The sequence below is a fragment of the Megalopta genalis genome, chromosome 2 (genome assembly GCF_051020955.1).
Source record: "Megalopta genalis isolate 19385.01 chromosome 2, iyMegGena1_principal, whole genome shotgun sequence".
Classification (NCBI taxonomy): Eukaryota; Metazoa; Arthropoda; class Insecta; order Hymenoptera; family Halictidae; genus Megalopta; species Megalopta genalis.
In genome coordinates this window covers 1,430,082-1,452,995 of record NC_135014.1, presented here as the reverse complement: position 1 = coordinate 1,452,995, position 22,914 = coordinate 1,430,082, and the positions used below count along the sequence as shown (strand labels likewise).

The 22,914-nt window shown below is 43.1% G+C and overlaps 2 protein-coding genes across 4 annotated transcripts in view; both read left to right on the top strand.

Annotated features, from left to right (window-relative positions):
- Positions 1-22,914, top strand: part of LOC117223443 (uncharacterized) — a 90,184-nt gene that overhangs the window by 52,130 nt on the left and 15,140 nt on the right. The gene's annotated exons all lie outside the window — the stretch shown is intronic.
- Pits (Protein interacting with Ttk69 and Sin3A) lies at positions 13-21,013 on the top strand. The gene is made up of 5 exons (XM_033475721.2): positions 13-1,326; positions 14,214-14,365; positions 14,552-14,738; positions 15,727-15,971; positions 16,605-21,013. Exons 1-5 carry the CDS (start codon positions 618-620, stop codon positions 16,743-16,745), a joined length of 1,434 nt encoding a protein of 477 aa, XP_033331612.1. The 5' UTR covers positions 13-617; the 3' UTR covers positions 16,746-21,013.

The window sequence follows — 22,914 nt, the reverse complement described above, 5'->3', positions numbered from 1 at the left end:
ATATATATATCTGGCGTCGTCGGAGTGTCGTGCTCTTTTTTATTCTCTGTCGCGGGCAGCTCGGTTCGGGGGCCGCCGGCCGTAATCGAACGCGGTGTTTCGCCGTCGAACGGATTTTTCGCGTCGAAGAAAACAGCTCGAATCGACAGAAGAGAGCCTCTGCTACGTTCCCTATTCGCTCTGGCCGCTGCGTCGTTCCATGCAGCCGCGGCACCTCGACGAGTGGAAAGGAAGCGTGAAATTCACTCGGTGGGAGTATCGAAGTGATCATTATATTTTCCATTAGTGTGAAGTTGGTTTCGCGTGGTGTTTGTATATATTTATATATATATACATATATATACGCGGTGTTTGGCACACGATCCGAGACCACAACGGCGTACACCGTATTCCCGAATATGCTGTAAATGAGCATATAATATAAATCGACTCTGTTGTGCGAAGTTGTTGATCGGAGAAAAGTGTGCGTCGAATAGAAGCGTTCGCGGTAAAGCGGGATAGAAAATAATAGAACGTGCGTTAATAGTGTGGATGTGAGTGTGACGAAGGAGAAGAACGGTTACCGTCTTTGATCGGCCGCCCCTAATACACGGACGAGAAAAAGCTGTCCTGCAAAAATGATGGGGAAGAGAACGCAGTGTTACTTGTGCGACCTGCCCAGGATGCCTTGGGCCATGATCCTGGACTATTCGGAGCCCGTGTGCCGCGGTTGCGTGAACTACGAGGGCGCCGACAGGATAGACCTGGTCCTGGAATCGGCGAAGCAGATGAAGAAGGCTCACGGATTCCAAGAGGCCAGATCCTCGACGACCAAAGCGTACAGGACGGCCGGGCACACGGAGCACAACGGCGGCACGAACATGGACGTTCTGCCGATACAGAACACCGGCCAAAGCCATTCGAGGCATCACAACATAGCCGGTTACTCGCAGCTCCATCACAGAAACTCGATCACCGAATTTAATTCCGGCACCGCGAGGCTGACGATGGCGCGCCAGCACGAGGAGACTCATGAAATTCAAAATGGCATGAAGAGCAACAACGTGAGGATCCCGAACGCCCACCTAGCCGCGGTGGCGCATCACGTGAACCTCAGCCACAACAGGGGCATCGCACAGCTCAAACGCGGGATCTCCACTATCGACGAGGACGAGCACGCGGACAAGAGGCTCTCCTTGGAGGAACAGCATCCGGTCAGGCCGCCATTGACCAGGGGCGATTCCCTGCCGACCGGCCTCGCCGTCAGCTACGTGCAGGATAGAAACAAGGAGAAACACCCGGTCAGGGCGCCCAGCTTTGAGACCGCCACCACATTTAAGTCGAACGGTGAGTTTACCCAGATGGCACGACGCTCTACGCCCCGATTCTCTCCGCGCGCTTCCATTGCATTTCCGCCGTCGTAAATTCGGCCCCGCGTCACGTGATCCCGCCATTCTTGGAATTCGCGTCCAGCTGAAGGGTGTCGCGAATGTGCCGTGTTCTTGCCGCTGCTGTTTCCGATACACGGAGACCCGCGAATAACTCGCCTCGAAATCGGAAGACAGTGTGATAGAAATGTTTCTATACGTAATAGAATGTATAGAATGTTTAACTAATAATAATAATATAATAATATAACTAATGATAGAATGTTTCTTGGAAGTTTTTTGTCCGGTAAATCTGCAGTTAAGTGCCTTCTGCCCTAAATCCGATTATTTTTTTTCTGCGCTTTCTTTTCGAAACGCTTTATTTATTTTATCGTGAATTTTACAAATCGGCGGAGCTTGGAAAAATAATGTGCTGTTACTAGTCTCCTTTTTTTTCTTTTTTTTTTTGAGGGGGAGAGGGAGAGGAAACGTGACATTCGCAAATTCTTCGTAACGAAGCAGAACGGCTGCAACGATCTCGATGATCTTTTAAATATTAGTTGCAAAGGACCGTATTCCGAACAATTTTTTTTCCTCTTCCATTTAGCGTCGGCCTTCGTGTCCGAGATATTAGGGACAAAATGTTGCGTGTTTAGCATCCGTCGGTCACCGCGACGTGTATACGAGAACAGAAGAGGAATTCGAACGTAGAAGTGGCAACAGTTTTTTTTTCTAGGATCGATCGCCGATTCTTCAAAGGGAGAAAGCCGTTCAAAATATCGTCCTGTATAACGTGCCTCGAAAATATCGGAATCGATTCACGCGTTCTACAGTTTTTCTTTTAAATTTTATATTCTTCTATAAGCAACCAGCGAAAGCGCATTATTTTCCCAAGCACCTTCGATTTATACTTCCTTTCAACGATAAAATGAAACGTTTAACCCTTAACGGTCCAATGCCGCCATACACGCGGCAGAAATCAGTAAAACCGTAAAATCTAGCAGGAAACATTGTAAGAATAGGCACGATTGTTTCGATGAGACTATATCGACGAAGTTTTATTTTTAAAAAATGAATATCTCTTTTCTATATTTGATACAAAAATTTTCAGTTAAAAAATTTCTCTTCGTCTGAAAAACAGTCTGTCACTTGGCAGTGTGTAAACTGGAAATAAATAGTTCTGCTCCCCTAAGGGTTTAACCCTTTGCACTCGAAGCCATTTTAACCGTAAATCTAAATTAATTTTTCTGACTTACGGTATTTCCATTTGATATGACAAAGTGCGTTTTGTGTGCATATGAAATCAAGTCTTGCGACAGTCATGCAACAGTTAAGACTTTTAACAATGTTTTACATCTAAACTTTGATAATATAAAAATTATCTTGGAACGTGATGTAACAATTTTTTAGCGGTGCCTCGGAGTCACCATTCGAGTGCAAAAGGGTTAAAAAGTAACCGGGGGAAAATAATTTCGGGGCGAACAAACTCGCCAAACTGCAGATTTTCCAAACAAGTTTCCTCGTGTCCCGTCCCATAGACATTTTTAAAGCGAACAACGTTTCGCTGGATCTTTTATTGGCGTGCGGTAAAAATAGATGTACGTTTCAGTGGTCGCGTGGCCATCTGGCAGGAGAAAAGAGCCGTATGCGTGCGTTAAAAGACGCGACGCGGGCCCTCGGGCTTCGAGTTTCGAAGAATCACAGCCGGATTAACCCTTCGCACTCGAAACTATTTTAACTGAAAATATAAAATCATTTTTCTGACTTATAGTATAGTCTACTCTATATGACAAAATGCATTTTATACATTTGAAATTGACTCTTGGGACTAGCACAACAGTTACGCTCTTAACAATTTTTTAAATCTGAATCTTATTGGTGTACAAATTATCTGAAAACGTGATGTAACAAATTTTAGCGGTGCCCTGTGTACAATTATTAGCCGTTTGCACTCGAAGCTATTTTAACTGTAAATTGTAATAAATTGTAATAAATAAAATGTAGAATCGTTTTTCTAACTTACAGTATTTTTATTTTATACGACAAAATGCATTTTATGCATGCGATGTTGACTCTTGGGACCCACGCAACAGTTGCACTGTTAACAATTTTTTAAATCTGAACTTTACTAGTATAGAAGTTATCTTAAAACGTGATGTAACAAATTTTAGCGGTGCCTCAGAGCCATCACTCGAGCGCAAAGGGTTAAAGGATATCGTATCTCCGTTCTCTCTCTCTCTCTCTCTCTCTCTTTTTCTCATCTTCCGACGACGAACGCATTAGCGCGGCCGGCTCTCTTGTATACCAAAGCCGGTTCCTTCATTCTGGACGAGAGACCGGCAGTCGTCCAAACGCGTATAAAGGAGACGTACGTCGAGCACGTGATGGGACGACCGAAAGATACGAGTTGCCGCGCGCGGTGACGTCCGATCGGATGACGTCACACGGTATATTTAGATACAATGAATGAGACCGTTGTTGCTTTATTACGAATCTCTCGTCGACGGCAGATCATTTTGCGAGTATAATTGTGATTAGTGAATCCTAACGGAGCCCGGTCGGGGTTGGGCTAGGTCGGTCTCTCTCTCTCTCCAGAAGCGCGCGCGCGTGTTACCATCGGCGAGAATATTTTTTCCCCCAGTCGATGCCCTTTCGCGCAGAGCACACGTCCATGTTTCTCGCGCGAGCCGAACAGTAGTGCGTGCGTATGTGTGTGCGCGCGCGCGCGCGTGTTCACTCTGTTTACCAATTATGGGCCGTTCGTGAATCGCATTACTTTCGAATGTCTACACAGCGGCGTAGAACGGAATTTGAATTTCTGATTGCCGCGCGTAAAATAATCCGTTCCTACTGTTAATCCGATCGTATCGGCGCGGCACGGCCACTTTCATGAAAACCGGTTCGCAGTCCGCGGCGGCACGATATTTTGCTGCATCGCGGAGAGCTAACTGTAGCGTGGCCCCCTTTTTCTTGCGCTCTTTTTTCGTAGTAGGCTCTCTCATTGACGAGTGGCGGTTCGAAACGCTTCGCGTTTTGCCGCCCGTACGCGTACCTACCTCTCTACGTACAGAGCCCGCGCCGGCCCGACCTTGGTCATCGACCGTTATTTCGACACTGGCCACTTTCTAATTCGACCTTAACGCGCGCGCGCGTGTGTGTTTACGGTTGTCGAATGGCTAGCATCGGTTACGGTGATTACACGCACGCGATCGTCGGACCAGTTCTTCTTTTTCCTATTTTTTCTATTTTTTGCGTTCGGTAAATATAGTTTTGAAAAAGTTTCGATCACGTTCTTGTTAGATAAATCGGTTTCGTTTTATTGTTCTCCGTGAACGTTGACCGGTTCGACGCGTGTATTCGACGAACAATTTTTGCGATATTTTCATCGTTTGTAGTTTCATCGAGACTTAAACACTTCCACGACCGCGCTAGAAAGCTGAAAAATTTTCATAAAATTGAAATATTTCATTCGGTTAAACAAAAATTACGAAGAACACTTATGTGACATCGATTACTTCTTCGGCATTCGTGCCTTTTGCGGATCTTAATGAAATGAAGCAATCATTTTTAATTTTTCATTGATCATCCATTCGGTCACCGATCGACTGAATTTAACCCTTTGCACTCGAGTGGTGACTCTGAGGCACCGCTAAGATTTGCTATAACACGTTCTAAGATAATTTTTACATTAACAAAGTTTAGATTTTAAAAAAAATTGTTAAAAGTGTAACCGTTGTGTAAATCGCAAGATTCAATTTCGCATGTGTAAAATGCATTTTGTCATATAAAATGGAAAATACTATAAGTCGGAAAAATTATTTTAGATTTACTGTTGAAACAGCTTCGAGTACAAAGGATTAAAAGGGAGAAATCTCCCCATTCGGTTGGCTAAGTGTTAACATATTTTCTTACGCATTTATATCGAATAGATTATGTAAAAATGACAGTAAATTAGCAAATAAAATTGATTTCAATTTTCTTTTTATTCGAAACGTCGATGCGTAAAGCTTTCGTTACGTTTCAATTGCTGTAATGTACAAAAAAAAAAGAAGACAGTTTTGCACCTCGTATAAAGATTCGCAGCGGATTTATGATGTAGGGGAACGTTATACAATAATATCGTGTGACACGACGCGTTAAGTAAAAGTAACATAATATGAAAAGTGAAAAATACGTATTGTCCGCAGGAAAGGATATACCGTATTAGCGAACGAATCGCAAACGTTCAGTGGATTTTAAATGCCGTGTGGAAGCGATGAATTATATTTCTGCGGTGGTAACGGGACAACTATCCTGTTTTACCTCGCTTCAGATATTTTTCTGTTACCTGACCTTAAAAATCGTTCGTATTGAGTAGTAGAAAAATCGGAGGAATAATTAACCCTTAGGGGACCAAAACTATTGTATTTCCAGTTTACACACTGCTAAAGTCCGGACTGTTTTTTCAGACGAAGAGAAATATTTTTACTGAAAATTTTTCTATCAAATATAGAGAAGAGATATTAATTTTTAAAAAATAAAATTTCGTACCTATTCTTCCAATGTTTCCTGCCAGATTTTACGGTTTTATTGATTTCTGCCGCGTGGATGGCGGCATTGGACCGTTAAGGGTTAATACTCGTAAATAATCGTAAATCTTCTTTAAAAGACGCTGAATAGTTATTAAAAATAGTTCCATTTAAAATGACCGTAATAATCATCGTGGTGATCGAGAGCTATTTTCGCGAACGAACGCGTCTCGTCGATTTCGTTCAACGAAGAAAGGAGTTCGTTAATTTTTGAATGTTTCACCCTTAAAGCCGGCGTTTCCGCTCGCGAGATAGAATCAAAATCTGCGTATGCGTGTTCCGATAAAAATAGATTACCGCTGGCAAAGATATTAGGGTCCGGAAATAAACGTAAGATATGACAGAAAGTTTTCAAAAAAGTTTCACCGCCATTTTTCTCTCTCTGCGCACGGTTCCCGCGTTTTTTTTTCGCTGGACGAACGAAGTCGCCGGCGAAGCTCGCTTGAGAAAATTGCTACGATTACGTGGCCGACGAAGGAGCAGCCGCGCAATAATTTCGTAATTCCGACCGCTACACGTTACGCGTTTCTGTAAATACGAAGTCACGAGCAGCAGTCGCAGCGAGAACACGCACGAATTCCTGTCATCGTATCTTTGTCCGCGCGAAACGCTCGTCGTTCGATAGAATTTCGCACGATATTTTCCCCAACCGGCTGATTATATAAGGTGTCCCGAGAATGTCTCGCAATCCGGAATTGGGAGGTTCCTGAGGTCATTTGAAGCAACTTTTTCCTTTGCGAAAATTTTCTCCGAAGCTTCGTTTACGAGTTATTAATGAAAAACACTGACCAATAAGAGGCGAGCTCGACTGGCGCGCGGCGGCCCAGCCAACGAGTGCGCGGAGCCCAGTTCCGTTCATTGGCTCGGCCGTCTCGCGCCAAATGATCTCGCCTCTGATTGGTCACGGTTTTTCGTTAATGAATCGTAAACGAAGCCGCGGATTGCATTTTCGTTAAGGAAAAAGTTGCTTCAAATCACCTCAGGAATCCCATATTTTCGGATCGCGAGACATTTTCGGGACACCCTGTATTTATTACTTCGTTCCGTGCTATCTGTGCACGTTACACGCTCCCGCCACTCGTGCGACGGGATTTAACGCGGAGCACTCCTGTTCCCGCTAATAATGTGCAGCGTAATTGCATGAAACGCTTACGCGCCGCTAATTATCGAGATTAATCCGATACGGAAATCCATTGAACGGGATCCTTTACGCCTATTTACTTCGTTTCGGCGATGAATATCCTTAACAATAAATATAAAATTATATTATAAATATAATTTGGGAAGTAAATTTCATACAAACGAACAGGGTAGTTTATTATTAAATAGCTTATGTTTTTTTTAATTATTAGATTTATTCGGTAATTCAGGGGGAATATATTTAGTATTTTTATTGAATAATATATTATGGTATTTTAGTCATAATTTAAATATTAATATGAAAGTCGTGTTTCGATTAAAGATTCTTATCGACAGAAGATTTGTAATAATTAAAAAAGAGATCCAATTGGAAATAAAAAAAGTATAGGATTCCGACTTGTTAACCTTTTTTTTTATTTATTCTCCGTTTTCTCGAGTCGCCCGAATCGATGTTGGACCCGGAGGAGGTGGGGGAGGGCTCTCGGAATGACGAGAATCTAGACCAATCATGCGTCGAAAATACATATCGTTCTACCTCCGATTGATTAGTCCGACACACAAATAGGATGCGCGTGCATGTGTGTGGGAGACTGGTGAGAAACGACGGCTGTCAACGCTGGTAACAGGAGCGAAGTCTATTTTGTTTCGAAATGATCGCCACGCTACGCGAGTTCCTCGACAACACTCCACATCGATCGCGTACGGATACAGTGCTATCGCGTGTGTGTATAATACATCGGTTTCAGTGCTACGTCACCGAACGATTATCGCGTTCATCCCGCCGCTGATGCGTGTCTCCTCGTGTCTCAGTCTACCGGGTGCCCGTTAAGTGTGTGTCTTTCGTTAAGTTCGAGGAGCGTTCCACGGAATCACGTGTATCAATACTCGCTTCCCGATGAATATTCTACGCAATATTTTATTCGATATTCTACTCTGAAATGTTTAATCCGCGTTGAACTATCACTTTGGAGCCCAGTGAAAAGAGTGACGTCACTAGATCGAATGGAACGAAAAGGTTATGTCAAGGTTATGTAATATTTTATTCGATATTCACGCAATATTTTATTCCATATTCTACTCTGAAATGTTTAATCCGCGTTGAACTATCACTTTGGAACCCAGTGAAAAGAGTGACGTCACTGATCGAATGGAACGAAAAGGTTCCCGGAAACGGGATTTAAAAGGAAAAGACGAAAGGGACGCGTCCGTACGCGGAGGAATGCGCGGATCACGACCCACCATGGCGCGGCCCCCGGTGGATTCCCACTGATTTCCATCTAGCTAAATTCCGAGCGGGGCCAGCATCCGTCGTTTCGTTTTACGACTCGGAACGGCGTTGTTTTCTCGTTTCATTAACGATTCCCCCAAGGTTATCTTGGGGTTCCTATGCGCGGTCTAAGAATAGGTTTTCGGAACCATTGTATAGAGTGCGTCAGCCGCGAGCGCGTGTTGTCTGCTGCGGCATCGAACGACGCGGTGTGTAGGATTCATGCTTTCGAGACGAAGGCCGGTGCGCGCAGGTTGTTCGTCGCGCCAAAATAAAATGTCGATCCTAGGCGTAACGCAATCCTGATCTCGTTCTCCGATTAATTAACGCGATTGATCCTCGAACGACGGATCTTTCCGATAAAATATCATTTATCATTTCATTTAACAATTCTTCTCAACATATTTTTAAGCTTCTAGACGCGTTACTCGATCAGTAGTTAAGAACTTGACAACAATATCAATATTTACAGTACAAATTCTAACGGATCCTGAGTCGCGGTCGAGCCTATTATTCGCGAATATCAGAGATTAATGTTATATTCAATTGCGGATCGTTCGCAGGCAACATGTCCGACCCGCGTTTATATTATTAGGTGTTGTTTTATTTTCGCTAGTCGATCCGAACACCCTGTACGTAGCTGACCTGTTAGCAGTGATATACAAAGCGCAGAGTGTGACTAAGCCAGCCGCCTACGTGCGCGATGCGATGATGTCTGTTATAAAACCGCGCATGCGTACGCGTGCTTTGCCGACTGCTCGTCCGGACCCGCGCGTCCACCATTTTTCCTTCGCTTCCTCCGGTCGCTACGTTTCTTCGCACGATCCAAGAGAGAGATACAAGAGAGATGCGGCGGCAGCCGGTCGGTCCTCGGCTCTATCAGAGCCGCGTCACGGAAAAGTACCGGTCACAAGTCTTCTCGATGACAAACCGCACACACAGACACGCGCGTATTCTCTCTCTCTCTCTCTCTCTCTCTCTCTCTCTCTCTCTTCCTCCCTCTCCCTCTCCCTCTCCCTCTCCCTCTCCCTCTCCCTCTCCCTCTCCGACTCTAACATAACCGGGTAAAATTTCGAGAAAAAAAAACATTTCGAATATCATTTATGATATTCGAGGGTCCAGAATTTAAATCGACGAATATATCATTTTATCTTAACGCTAGAACTACCAAATCGCGACTAATAATTATTATTATTATATTATAACTGGACTGCGGATCTTTGTGCAAAAAATAAAAATTGCCCGAGATTATTTTTGTGGAACATAAATTAGATAAAAATGTATTTCTTGTTTTGTAAGAAATTGATAATAATGTGATAATATCCTTAAATTCTTTCAATGTCATTACAGTTGCGTATACTCGATCTAAGCATTTTTGCCATAAATACATAAAATCCGCCGACTATTTGTAGCATCGAGAATATTTGGTTTATTCGAACCACGTACGATTTTTATTATAATGTGTAATAAAGAAGTTCGTCCAAAAATTTCTCACAGAAACTTCTTCACAATATTAACTATATATATATATATTAACTATCTTCACAATAGTAACAGAAAAAAAATCAGAAACCAGTTATTTCAACTGGTTGTCTGGTAGTAATATGACAAACAACTGTATCGTTGAATATTTATCGTTCATAATTTTTATTTCAACAATCGGAGGAACTGCAATCATATTTCTTTATTTATTACGAGCTTAATTAATAATTATTATAACAGTAAATCTATCACCGCCGGTAAAACGATCGGTTTAAAATCTTTTATTTCATAATTGCGAAACTGTTTCCATCGGAAATTATTGAATATATATTTCTTTATTCAGATACACGCTATTTATAAAAATTGTGAAGAATTTATATAAATTCAATCTTGCAACTCTTACAAGGCAACGCATATCGGTCGCTTCTAGACCTCTGTACGTTTAACGTTAAGATAACTCGTTCGTGGGCATGGTATCGATTCAAAGAAGCTGAACGAATATATCTCGAAGTAAAGGTCTAACTATTCTTAACATTCCTCGAACAGAAATTATTTTTCGATACTATTTTAGCTACACTCGCTCTTTGTAATAACTTTTAGCTACTTACTGTTCGAAATAACATTCGAATCGGCATCGACGTTAATCGGTTTTAGTCGGCAAACCTCGGACGAGTCTCGTCGGTTTTGGTTGTGCGAGGCGATTGAGGTTAGGTACAGTGGCTCACGAAAGTATTCGAACACTGGTATTACTTTGACTTCTATGCTATACAATTTAAATAAATAAACATTGAAAGGAAGAAATCCTTTACGATACATTAAAGTAGAATGTATAAATATCAAAATACAAGAAACATTCGATTCAGTATAAAACGTTGTCTGCATAACTTAAAAAAGATATAAAAAAACATCGCGTTTTCATGCCGCGCAAGTATTTGAACGCCTTATAAAACTAAGTTGAAATATTATTAAAGTTCTTTTTTTAATTTTTATTGCTAGTTTTATATCTCTATCGTTTAACAACTTGTTTAAAGAAGTCTGAAACATCTTATGAGTTGCTTATAGCATGTATTTTCTTTGTTGCAACTTCGCATGACCGAGCCCACTTTATTGGGATGAACGATCACGTATAAGACACGTGCGAATATAATTTATTAACGAGTCCGAAGAAATTTGTAAAATTATAAAGCATTTTTGACTCCTTTTCCCGCTAATATTGATGTAATATGTGAAAGAACGATCAAAAATGCGAATTCGAATTCGATGTTCTTATATATATATAATTAAATAATAATATTAATAATATTAGGAATTTGTCCCTTCACGGTATATTTACATAAATATACGGCGTAGAAGTCGCAAGTTAGACCATCGTTCGAATGCTTTCGCGATGCCAGTGTACGTGCGCCGCGGATGCTGCGTTGCACTGGAATAGCCGGATAGGAGATATCGCGTGTCACACGGTCCTGTCTGTGCCGGAACGTGACGAAATCGTGGCTTTTAATATCGATTCGTGCTTATCTCGCGGCCGGGGGAACGCGTTTCTCCGTACGGAGGTTCGGAGCCGTGTAAACACCGCCGGGGCAGAAGTAATGAGACGATAACCGGGAAAGAAATAGCACGTTGTCAGTAAATTCCGTTGCGTAGGATCGATAAAGCTGAATGGATAATATCGGCGGGACGCGCGACGGAAGAACGGATATTCTCCTTTGGAAATTTCTGTCGAACGAACGAACGAGCGCGCGCGCCAGTTTTACAGAAGCTCGTAGAACTTTTTTTTTTTATTTATTTCGAAATCGCTAACTTTCTTGGGGAATTAGAAAGTGACTCCATTGATCGTCCGCAGTGAATGAACGCGATTTATTATAGCAGAGAACCGTTTACGTGTAAAAAATCTCTCGTCGGGTTTCTTCTTCTCGCGACAAGAGAAAACCTGCGCTCTACAGGATGTCCCAAAAATGTCTCGTAATCCGGAAATAGCGGGTTCCTCGGATCATTTGAAGCAGCTTCTTCCTTTACAAAAATTTTCTCCGAGGCACCGTTAACGAGTTATTAACGAAAAACGGTGACCAATAAGAATCGAGTACGGTTGACGCGAGGCGGCCCAGCCAACCAGCGCGCGAAGCTCAGTTCCGCTCATTGGCTCGGTCGCCTCGCGCCAGCCGAGCTCGCCTCTCATTGGTCACTGTTTTTCGTTGATAACTCGTTAACGGTGCCTCGGAGAAAATTTTTGAAAAGGAAAAAAAGTTGCTTCGGGTGACCTGAGAAACCCGCCACTTTCGGATTGCGAGACACCCTGTATACGGCGGTTCGAGGTGACACCTGCGCGCGACAATCTAAAACGCACGAAACGACGCCTCGACGAGATAAGTTCCTGCCGTCGCACCACGCATGAATTGTCCAGGGTCGCGAAGATATCTAACACGTGGGACTAGGGTAAACATTTTTTTCTCTTCATAAATATTGACGTAACAGTTTAGCGCGAATTCGAGAAAACAAGCGTTCCCCGGGTTGTTTGTTGACCTTTCTTAACGTATAATCGATTCGACGAAGGAAGAGAACGCGACGCGGTATTCTCGACGGGGATCACATTTCCATGAAATATTAACTAGACGATTGTAAATGCCGCGTAGTAATTATCGTATACGTTGCACGTTTGCCGAATTCTGTTTCGTAACGTACATTTGTACGATTATTCGAACCTCGTGTCTCTCTTCCCGAATTGTCCATTTTTGTTTACAAGCTGAAGGAAAATTAGAGAGAATTTACTGTATCATATTGGCAAGAATGTATTTTCGGTTGTCACGGGACCGTTGTAATTGTGATCTCGAAATCGAAATTACTTTCCCGCCAACTCAATAGAACTGTCTTATATTATTATTATACATAATATTGTATATTATTTTACGTTATATTATTTGTATAATTATACAACGAGAAACCGGTCGCGCTTGATCGTGATAATTTTAATGCTAACGTTACCGTATTTATCGCAAACGATATTATTTATTTCTTTATTCTAAACGATATTATACATTATCCGATATAATAATCGATGATATCGCGGAAGATAGCAAAAGCTTATCTGGTCCAATTACGGAATATTTATTGTTCAACACTAAAACCCACCGCGACAGTAAAAAGCACCGGTTCCGCATTTTTTGTTTAAACATTTTTGGCATTACAGAGCCACTTTCGTAGGAAATGATTGAATAAATTCCTTAATTCCGGCAGACACGATAAAAATGATAAGATTCGGTCTTGTAATTCTTACAAAAGAACGAGCACGTCGGACGGTTTTTGCTGCTCGGTGAGTTTAGTGTCAACAACAATAATAACAACAATAGTATACGCGATACACTATAGCGACGTATTCTACGGTGGGGGGGGGGGGTGGCAGAGTTCGTGTTACCGTACGATGTTACGCAGTATCTTACATTACAATGTCAATATAAACACGGTACGCCATGGTGCCATGCAAATGGGGATTTATGCAACGTATTTCAATATGCGCGTGTACCGCGTGTTAATGATCCTCGCCGGGCCGAGAAGCGCTCCGAAGATGCGCGCGCGTGAGGTTGGTACGCCTTCGTAAACAATATCAAGATGCGTAACCTCGTAACGTGTCCTCTGCAGAGAGCGCTCGAATCCACCGGGGATACTCTAAATTCCGCTGTGTGTATCGGCGACGGTCGCGGTCGTGAAAAGTAAATAAGTCACGAAAAGCATTCCGTGGACACATATACACACGCGCATGCGCGCCGAACGCGAACGCGTACACACGGTGAATCGGTGGCGGGAGTCGATATCGAAGGCACGTCGTGTACCCTCGATCACGGCGTGCCTCCAGCGGAATATAAATCCTGCGCGGTAATATTGGAATTCGTGCGACTTAACGGACAGCTGATAATTCAACGCCGCGCAACGTTCGAAGAAGTCGGTCGAACGCCTGCCCGCGGAGGTTAGCCCGGAGGAAAAACGGGGTCTCCCGTTGCCATTTCGGTCACAGCGTTTTAATCGCGACGCCCGTGCTCTCCCCGTCCGAAAATAAAGAGGAAAAGAACATTTATATCTAGACCGAAGGAATTTTTAATGCGAAATAAACAATTTTTCACATCGATTGCAAGGAACGGAAAATAGTAAAATAATTTCGATATTCCCAAAATAATAAATACATACCTTTCGAACGTTTTAAAATGCTTCTAATTTTCGACGCTGTTTTTAATTGACAAGCGGTTCCCTCGTTAGAAACTGTGCACAGCAAGAAACACATTCGTCGATCGTTCTCGAGCGAACCGTGAACCGTTCAACCATGACAGATATCGCGCTCGGTCACGTGACGCGGGTAGCTCGTGCTTTCTTTTCCCTTCCGCTCGTTTTTAGAACCTTTCCACTGAATCTATCGCATTTCAGGAGCGTATGTCGGCCCCTCGATCCCACTGGCGCCGGCAAATGTGGCGGCGAACGGCGGAGGCTCCCCTCTGCGTCCACGAACGAGCCCGCCGCCGCCCCCACCACCTGCCCAAGAAGGCTCCAATGATAATCCACAATCGAATCACCATCAGGTAATTGAGTTCGCAAGTCGCGATGCCTCGAAAGTAACGTGTCTGCGATACAACACACCGAGGCTCTTTTTAAAACGGCTCGCGCGGCCTTCGCGCGACGCTGATTTATTTATAGGTGTTTCTAACCGACATGGAAATTGACCGTAATTCTCTCTCTCTCTTTCTCTCTCTCTCTCCCTCCTTCAGGGTTCGACGAACGGCCCATCGCCGATGGCCGCGCTCATGTCCGTCGCCGACAATCTCGCGTCGCCGGAATCGGTGCCGCAACCGCCGAACAATCCCAGTCCGACAAGCAGAAGCCCTCCAACCACGGCTACGAATGTTCAGCAACGCAGTGCCTCGAGAACCTCGCAACACAGCCCGAACGGATCAGGTATTGACCAGGAATCGAAACGAGAATTATTCGCTAACCGGGTTCGTTCGGACCATAATCGCCGGAATGTCTCCTACTGGCTTCCCCAAAAGTATTAACATTGTCGACGAGAAAATTTAATGTTTTTTTCTTTTATAAAGTTGACATTATTTTTATTGTAACATAAAAAAAAGTATAGATATATATTATTGTGTATATATATTATAATATTTAACTATATATATTATTAAAAATTATTTTGGAACGTGGTGCAACAATTTTAGCGATGCCTCGGAGTCACCACTCGCGCGAGTGCAAAGGGTTAATAAATACATATAATATATATCAATCTTTAAAGTATCAATTGGCCAGAGTGAAGAGTCTAGTAAAAACAGCTTGGCATGGAACGTGTTAAATTATAACAAGTATAATAATATATATGTTATATATTATTAATAATATAATATAAATATAATAATGTAATAAAATATTAATTAAGATATATAATATATATTATATTATATATATATATATATATATTAAAATAAAATATTATATAAATTGTATAAAATAATATATAACATATATTATATATAGATATATATTATTATATTTGTTATAATTTCCACGTTTTTACTGGACTCTTAGCTCTGGCCATTTGATACTTTAAAGATTGATACATACTATATGTATTTATTAATTATTGTCTATATAACAGTGAAAGAAACTTATGTCCCATTCTTAGAAATTGTTCTAAATTCTAAACTTGTCATGAAATATCTTTTGGCACGTGTTAATGCAATTAACTGTGAAATTCATTGAAGAAATTGTAACAATTTCTTATCAGTTTCGCAAATCTATTTAAATTCTCTGCGAGCGCGCTGTTGCTTTTGGAGGGAAGCGTAGCTTCACCGGGTTAAATTAGCACCGGGGGGTAGGTCTCCGCTAAGTTCTCAGGGCTAACGTAAACGTAATTCGACTTGAAAATATCTTCGTTGTTGCCTTACAGGTCCATCGGGTAGGAGGTCCAGTGGTTCAAGGCACGTATCGTCGACGACCGTGACGACATCGTCGGAAGGAGCTGTCGCCCAGGTAGCTGGAGCGGAACAAGTGTCCGCGCCGATTCTGAAGTGCACCCTGTGCCAGGAACGGCTCGAGGACACGCACTTCGTTCAATGTCCCAGCGTGCCGCACCACAAATTCTGTTTCCCGTGCAGCCGGGAGAGCATAAAGCGCCAGGGTGCCGGTTCAGAGGTAGGTTTCCCTCGCATCGTCATCATCATCATCATTGTAGACGTTGTCGCGCGGTTAACATTCCGATTACAGTAATGTTTCCCTAACTGACGCTCAGATTGTCTACAAAAATGGACGATTTGGGAAGAGGAGATACGATTATTCGAGCTGCTTGCGGTTCTATTTTTATAGTTATAAATTGTCCACAATTATAAAAACGAGCCGCAAGGCTCGAATAATCGTATCTCCTCTTGCCAAATTATCCAATATAGTGGACAATCTGAGCGTCAGTAAGGGAGACATTACTGTATGTGTCATATTACAGTAATGTCTCCCTAATTGTCGCCCAAATTGTCGCCCAAATTGTGCACTATAATAGACAATTTTGGAAGAGAAGATGCGATTATTCGAGCCTTCGTTTTTTATAATTACCGATTGTCAAGAATTATAAAAACGAGAGACGCAAGGCACGAATAATCGTATCTCCTCTCCCCGAATTGTCCATTTTAGTGGAACAATCCGAGCGTCAATTAGAGAGACATTACTGTACCTATAGCCTCGCTTAAAAAGAAAAACCAGAATCCACCGTTAGGCTGGTCTCTTTTTAACGACTGTTAATTTCACCGGTTCGATATACAATTCCGTTCGTTTCAGGTTTACTGCCCGAGCGGAGAAAAGTGTCCACTGGCGAACAGCCAAGTGCCATGGGCATTCATGCAAGGCGAGATCGCCACCATCTTGGGCGACGACACCACAGGCTCCGGTCTGAAAGTGAAGAAGGAGAGAGAAACTTAAGGGGATTCTCGTCAAATGTTTAATCGGGGCTCAAATTTTCCACCCTCGGTCAGGAGGGTGAATAATCATGGTGGAACCGTGAAGGTCCACTGGAAATTCTACATTTTGGTAATGGTGATGATGGATCGATGTTTGGCCGGTATTGTCGGCCAGGCATGTCTCGACTCGAGCCAAAGACGTTGTCGGTGATTAAATTGGATTTTTCACGAGCGTTGTTTGATGACGCGTTGCCCGGGGAAAGTGGACGATTTTCGTTTCCCTGCGATCGTTGTTGGACAGCACGGTCGATTTTGGGGCGCGGGGGTTGTTGGCCGATTCACGGAGGCAACGATAATGTTTCGGGATCGATCGGATCGTTTTTTATTTCCGATCAATCGTTTTTTGACGGGTCATGAGAAGAAGTCTTTGGCAATTTTTGCACGCTGGCGTCGTCGGTCTTTTGCGTACACGGAGGACACACACACACTCTTTACATACATACACACACACACACACACAACAAGGATACATAGAGAAGAAGCGGTTGTATATACGGAAACGATTGTTGCGTGTAAAAGGACGCGCGGTTGACGAGCAAGGATTCCAACGAGACGTACATGCGGATTTTTTGTGGTCGGTTTCTAATACGAGTAAAACAACGTAAAAGGAATACGCGTCGCGCGGAAAGGGAGAGATTTCGTGTCCGGTTTGGGTTTGTACTTAGGCGCCCGGTAGAGCAGCCTTTATTTGTTTGTTGTATCGTGAGATATAGAGCGCATTCTCGCGACTCTTGTTCTTCTTTTTTTTTTCTTTTTTCGAGTACCATGTGTATCGCCAACGGAAACTGCGGACTACCGAGCTGCTGCAACACGTATACATTACAGACACAAGCACGCGAATATGTACACGTTACATACACGCGTACACACATATACACGTAAACACGATGCCGTAAGAGTTGTACGGTTGTATTGTACTTTATTTTTAGCCACGTTGTATCGCGTGGACATAACGCGGATTTAACTGAAGCCGAAAACGAAAGCGCGTCCCTTCGGTGGTTTTTTGAACCGGTCGGCGCGAGGTCGTCCCCGACACGGTTCGGTCCTTTTCTAATCTTTTATTTGTACACTCTTTCTACTGTTACCTCTCGTGTTGTATCATAGAAAGAAAGGAAACACGGCGGATCATATTCAGACCCAGCGCACGGGTTTTTTCTGTACATTATGTATATGTGTACATACCACCTTATTAATAAAACTTACTGACTAAAAGAGTAACCATTTTTGAATGTACAAAAGAAATTTAATTTCTCGTTTTTGCGTGTTCTCTGTCGTCTTAAATTATTGTTTCTCTTTTTTTTTTGTTTTTCTCTCTCGAGTTATTTTTCCGTTACACGCTCGTTTTTCCAATCGAACAATTCGAACTCGAATGAAAAAAAAAAAAAGGGAACCGTACACGTCTAGATCGTCTATTCGCATTCGTCGATTTCGCTATTTCTCTTGTTCATCATCATTTTTCTCGTTCGTCCGACTCGCGCGCGTAAGACGCTCGAAACGCATCGAAAAACATCACTGTCTTTCTTTCTTTCTTTCTTTTTTTTCTCTTTTTTCATTTTCTATCGTTTCCTCTCGAGAATTCTTTGTACACACCCCGTTTTCGTAACGCATCTCTCGGCGAGACTCGTCCGAATATTTCGTGGAAACATCGGGGGTAGGACGGGAATAGGGCGGGAGGGGAGGGGAGGGAGAGCGAGCATCGTTTCTTATCCAGTCATGCTTAAAATAAAGTAAATAAAAAAAAAAGGAAAAGAGAAAACAAGAAAAGAAAAACTAAATAAAGAAAAAGTAAACGGACCTCTGATGTCCGATCGTTGTAACGTCCACTTTCGCCTTTAGTTAATCGCTAGACTTTAAGTGTGAGGGCCTTTTGGTTTTTCATTTTTGCCGATGAAAAAAGAAGTACGCCCGTCAAATAGGAACCATACACTCGCTATGTCTAAAAAAGAGAGAGAAAGAGAGAGAGAGAAAAGGAAAAATGTCAAAACGAAGAAGAGGAAGAAGAAGAAGAAGAATGAAAAGAAATGTGAATTTTGACGGAAGTGGGGGAGAGGGGAAAGAGAATGATGCGAAAGAAAAATGCAGGCAAAACCACACACGTTCGCGCACTGCGTCGCGAGCAGAGTTCGGTCCCCCTCTCGTTTTCAATTCGCGAGCGAGGACGGTCCTCTCGCAACGCTTGCGATACTTTTTTGTAAATAAATATATATTTGTACAAAACGGATCGGCACAATGGACACACGGGGGGATATTATATAGGAGCGGCGAGTGAAACGAAAGAGGAAGAACAAAAATAAATAAATAAATAAAATAAATAAACGATGCAAAAAAGGAAAAGAAATGTTCGCGCGAGACGAATCACTCCGCTTAGAGCTGTTGTTTAGACCTCTTTGAAAAAGCGGTCGGCGGTTGTTGGCGCGCCGCCGAAAGAACAATTCGATCCGCGCCCGCCGCCACTTTTGTCGCGGATCATCTTGGGATCGGTTTCGGTCGCGGACCGGCGTCGTTTCATTTTTCAACGTTGTTTCGCGGCGAAACAACGCCCCGTAGAGGCTATCTGCGTAGCGTAAGCAACACTTATGTACCGAAATATCGTGGAAAATTGTTTGTGTGAGAGAGAGAGAGAGAGAGAGAGAGCTGTAGAGCGAGCGAGAGAGAGCGGTAGAGAGAGAGAGAGAGAGAGAGAGAGAGAGAGCTGTAGAGCGAGCGGTAGAGAGAGAGAGAGAGAGTGCGAGGAAGTGGTAGAGAGAGAGCGAGTGCGCGAATACAAGGAAACCGGGAAAATGCGACGAGAGAGAGAGGGTGAATGAGTGAATGAATGAATAAACGAATGAGCGAGCGAGCGAGAACGGAATGGCGAGAGGAGTGAGGGGCGCCGATAATGAAAACGGAGCACAATTGATCGTAGCAATACTTTACAGAGGCTGTACGTGATATTTTTTAGTCCGAGGCAGGTAGTTCCTACCTTCGATGTCAAAGTTGATTACGGCACTCGTTTAGGGGTCAAAAGTTCGTCCCTGTGCAAAGAAGAGAAATAAAGATAACATTTTTTCGTAGATAAAATGAGAGACGAGATTTTCAAAGAGGAGGGAGAGGGAGGGAGGGGGGGAGAGAGAGATAGAGAGAGGAAACAATGCAACTCGTTTATAAGTCGAGACTTTCTCACGCAGATACGACCTCTTTTGTTTCGTCACACAGACCGGATCCGTGGAGCCGTATTCGCTATCCGTAATTAATTCTTCCTTTATTTCGTTCTCTTTCTACGCGGTTCTCCCGATAATACGATTATTACTTTTGGTCGTCGAATTCGTCGTCGTCGTCTGAGCGCCGATCGCGTTGCCCGTGTTACGTTTTCACGTCCGATTCTTCACGTTGCTCTCGCGAAGATCGGACCCGCGTTCTCGACGCTTGCTCAATTTCCCCCGAAACTATTTTTGGACGATGTTTTGCGGACGAGGAGAAAATTCGTTCCGGACCGTGTGCGCGCGCGCGCGTGTTCGATGCGTACAACACTGTTCTCACCCGCCCAGCCCCCGAGAGGCAGCGCAGCGTGTGTGCTTTTTTTTTTCTTTTTTCGGTCAGCGGCAGCGAATAAACTGCCGAAGAAATTTGTCGGACCGTCGGTCGGCCAGACGAGCGAAATCGGGGAATGCCACGGGAGAAAATCGAGCGACATCCGGTTCGAGAATGAATCAGCTTCTCTCCTTTGACGGGCCTTCAACGACCGCTGCAGGAGAGAGCCACCTCCCCCCACCCCTTCTCTCGGTATTAGCCCCCGTTGCATTCCGCCAGTCGATTTCGTTGTCGACGACCAAACCGTTTTCGACGAACCATCGATACACACGATACACACACGTTCTTTCGGATGAAGCGCTTGGAGCGCACAATAAACATTGTACCGAACGAGACGGGATCTGTTTGCGAAGCCCAGCCGTTTTACAAACACACACATTACACGCGTGTCGTTCGCTCCGTTTGTTTGTTCTTTCTTTCCTTCTTTCTTTCTTTCGTTCTTTCTTTCCTTCTTTCTTTTTTTTATAGACTCATATAGCCACGCAGACTACACACGAAAGAAAAGCGGAAGTACGAGGCAAAATAACGTCGAATAGCAATTGTAGTAGTGGATAATGAAATTTTCTAGTATACCATACCTCGAGGAACGCGTAACACTGTACTGTTTATCGTATGTATGCAACATGCAAAAGCAAAAATATATGTGTTGATGTGTAACAATCGTGCTTGTTTCTCTTTACCCGTTCCGGATATTCTTGCACGTTTTTCCAGGTACCGCCCTCTTCCTTTCGAATGTTCCTCATAAATACAAAAGTTTTTGGACACGTACAGGAAATTGGAACAATTTAATGATACCGATGGAAAATTGTTGTAATGACTTGAATTTATTTCGAAGCTAATTTTATTGAACTGTAATAAATGTATATACAGGGTGCCCCAAAAATGTCTCACAATCCGAAAGTAGGGGATTCCTGAGGTGATTCGAAGCAACTTTTTCCTTAGCGAAAATGCAATCCGCGGCTTCGTTTACGAGTTATTAACGAAAAACAGTGACCAATGAGAGGCGAGCGCGGTTGGCGCGCGACGGCCGAGCCAATGAGCGGAACCGGGCTCCGTGCGTTCGTTGGCTGGACCGCCGCGCGCCAGCCGAGCTCGCCTCTTATTGGTCAGTGTTTTTCGTTGATAACTCGTAAACGAAGCCTCGGAGAAAATTTTTGCAAAGGAAAAAGTTGCTTCAAATGACTCGAGGAACCCGCCACTTTCGGATTACGAGACATTTTCGGGACACCCTGTATAGCTTTTATGTGATGATAAAAGTAACGTGAATTTTAGAAAAGGAAATTAAATTCCGTCGATATGTCCAACGCATTTTTTCATTATTTCTTGGACTAATTTCAGCATCAATTTGACATGTATATATTTCCATATATTTTGCACTATGTTCCGCGTATTAAGGAAACGTGTGAAATGAATTTGGCACACGTTTTCAATGAACCAGATGCAACGAACGGTTAATAATAATAATAAGAAACACTTATGACTTTGTATGTATTTTCGGCAATACGATGCCATGAAGCACGCAAACGTTACCGAAATTGCAATATATTAGGGTGTCCCATAAGTTTCTTCCCTTTTTTTGATGCGAAATGAATACACGATATTTTTTGTTTAAGATGGATTTATTATGATATATATGAACCGTTCTGTTCTATAACCTTCTTCCATCTCTCAGGAAGCCTCATTATGCCCTCTTTCCAAAATTGTTGAGGCTTATTTGCAAAATATTGTTCAAGGTGCGTTTTTATTTCGCTTACGAATTTAAACCGTTTTTCATGGAGAAAATTTTTTAACGAGAAGGACAAGTAATAATCGGGATGGAGCAATGTCTGGAGAGTACGGAGGATGAGGTAGAACGTTCCAATCGAACTGCAATAATTTTTGTCTTACGAACAACGCAACACGCGGTTTTGCGTTGTCGCGATGAAAAACGACGCCGCGTCGGTTCGCCAATTCTGGCCGTTTTTCTGCTATGGTGGCTTTCAATTCATCGAGTTGATTACAATATTTAGCCGAATTGATCGTTTCGCCTTGAGAAAGAGCTCGTGGTAGACTACGCCTTTCCAGTCCCACCAAACGCACGAAAGAACTTTCTTCGTATGAAGTCCTGACTTCGCAACAATTGAGGGACTATTTCCTTTTGACCAAGTTCGTTTTCGATGCACATTTTGGTATAAAATCCAAGTCTCGTCTCCAGTGAGAAGTCTCTTTAGGAAAGGATTTCTTCCATGTCGTTGGAGAAGCAAATCGCACGTAGAGACGCGGTTCATAAGGCTGGTGTCAACACCTATCGACGGTGTGGAACTTCGAATCGATTCACATATCTCATCTTGATTAAATGCTTATGTACCGTTGTCCTGGGTATGCTAGTGGCATTCGCTATCTCGCACACACTATATCGCGAATTTTCAGCGAGCATATCTTTGACAAGGTCCGCATCCGTCGTTGTTGGTCGGCCGCTGCGGTCTTCGTCTTTCAAATCAAAATTGCCAGCTCTAAATCTCTCAAATCAATTGCGGACTGTCCTAATAGTCGTAGAACCATCACTGTAAACGGTACAAATC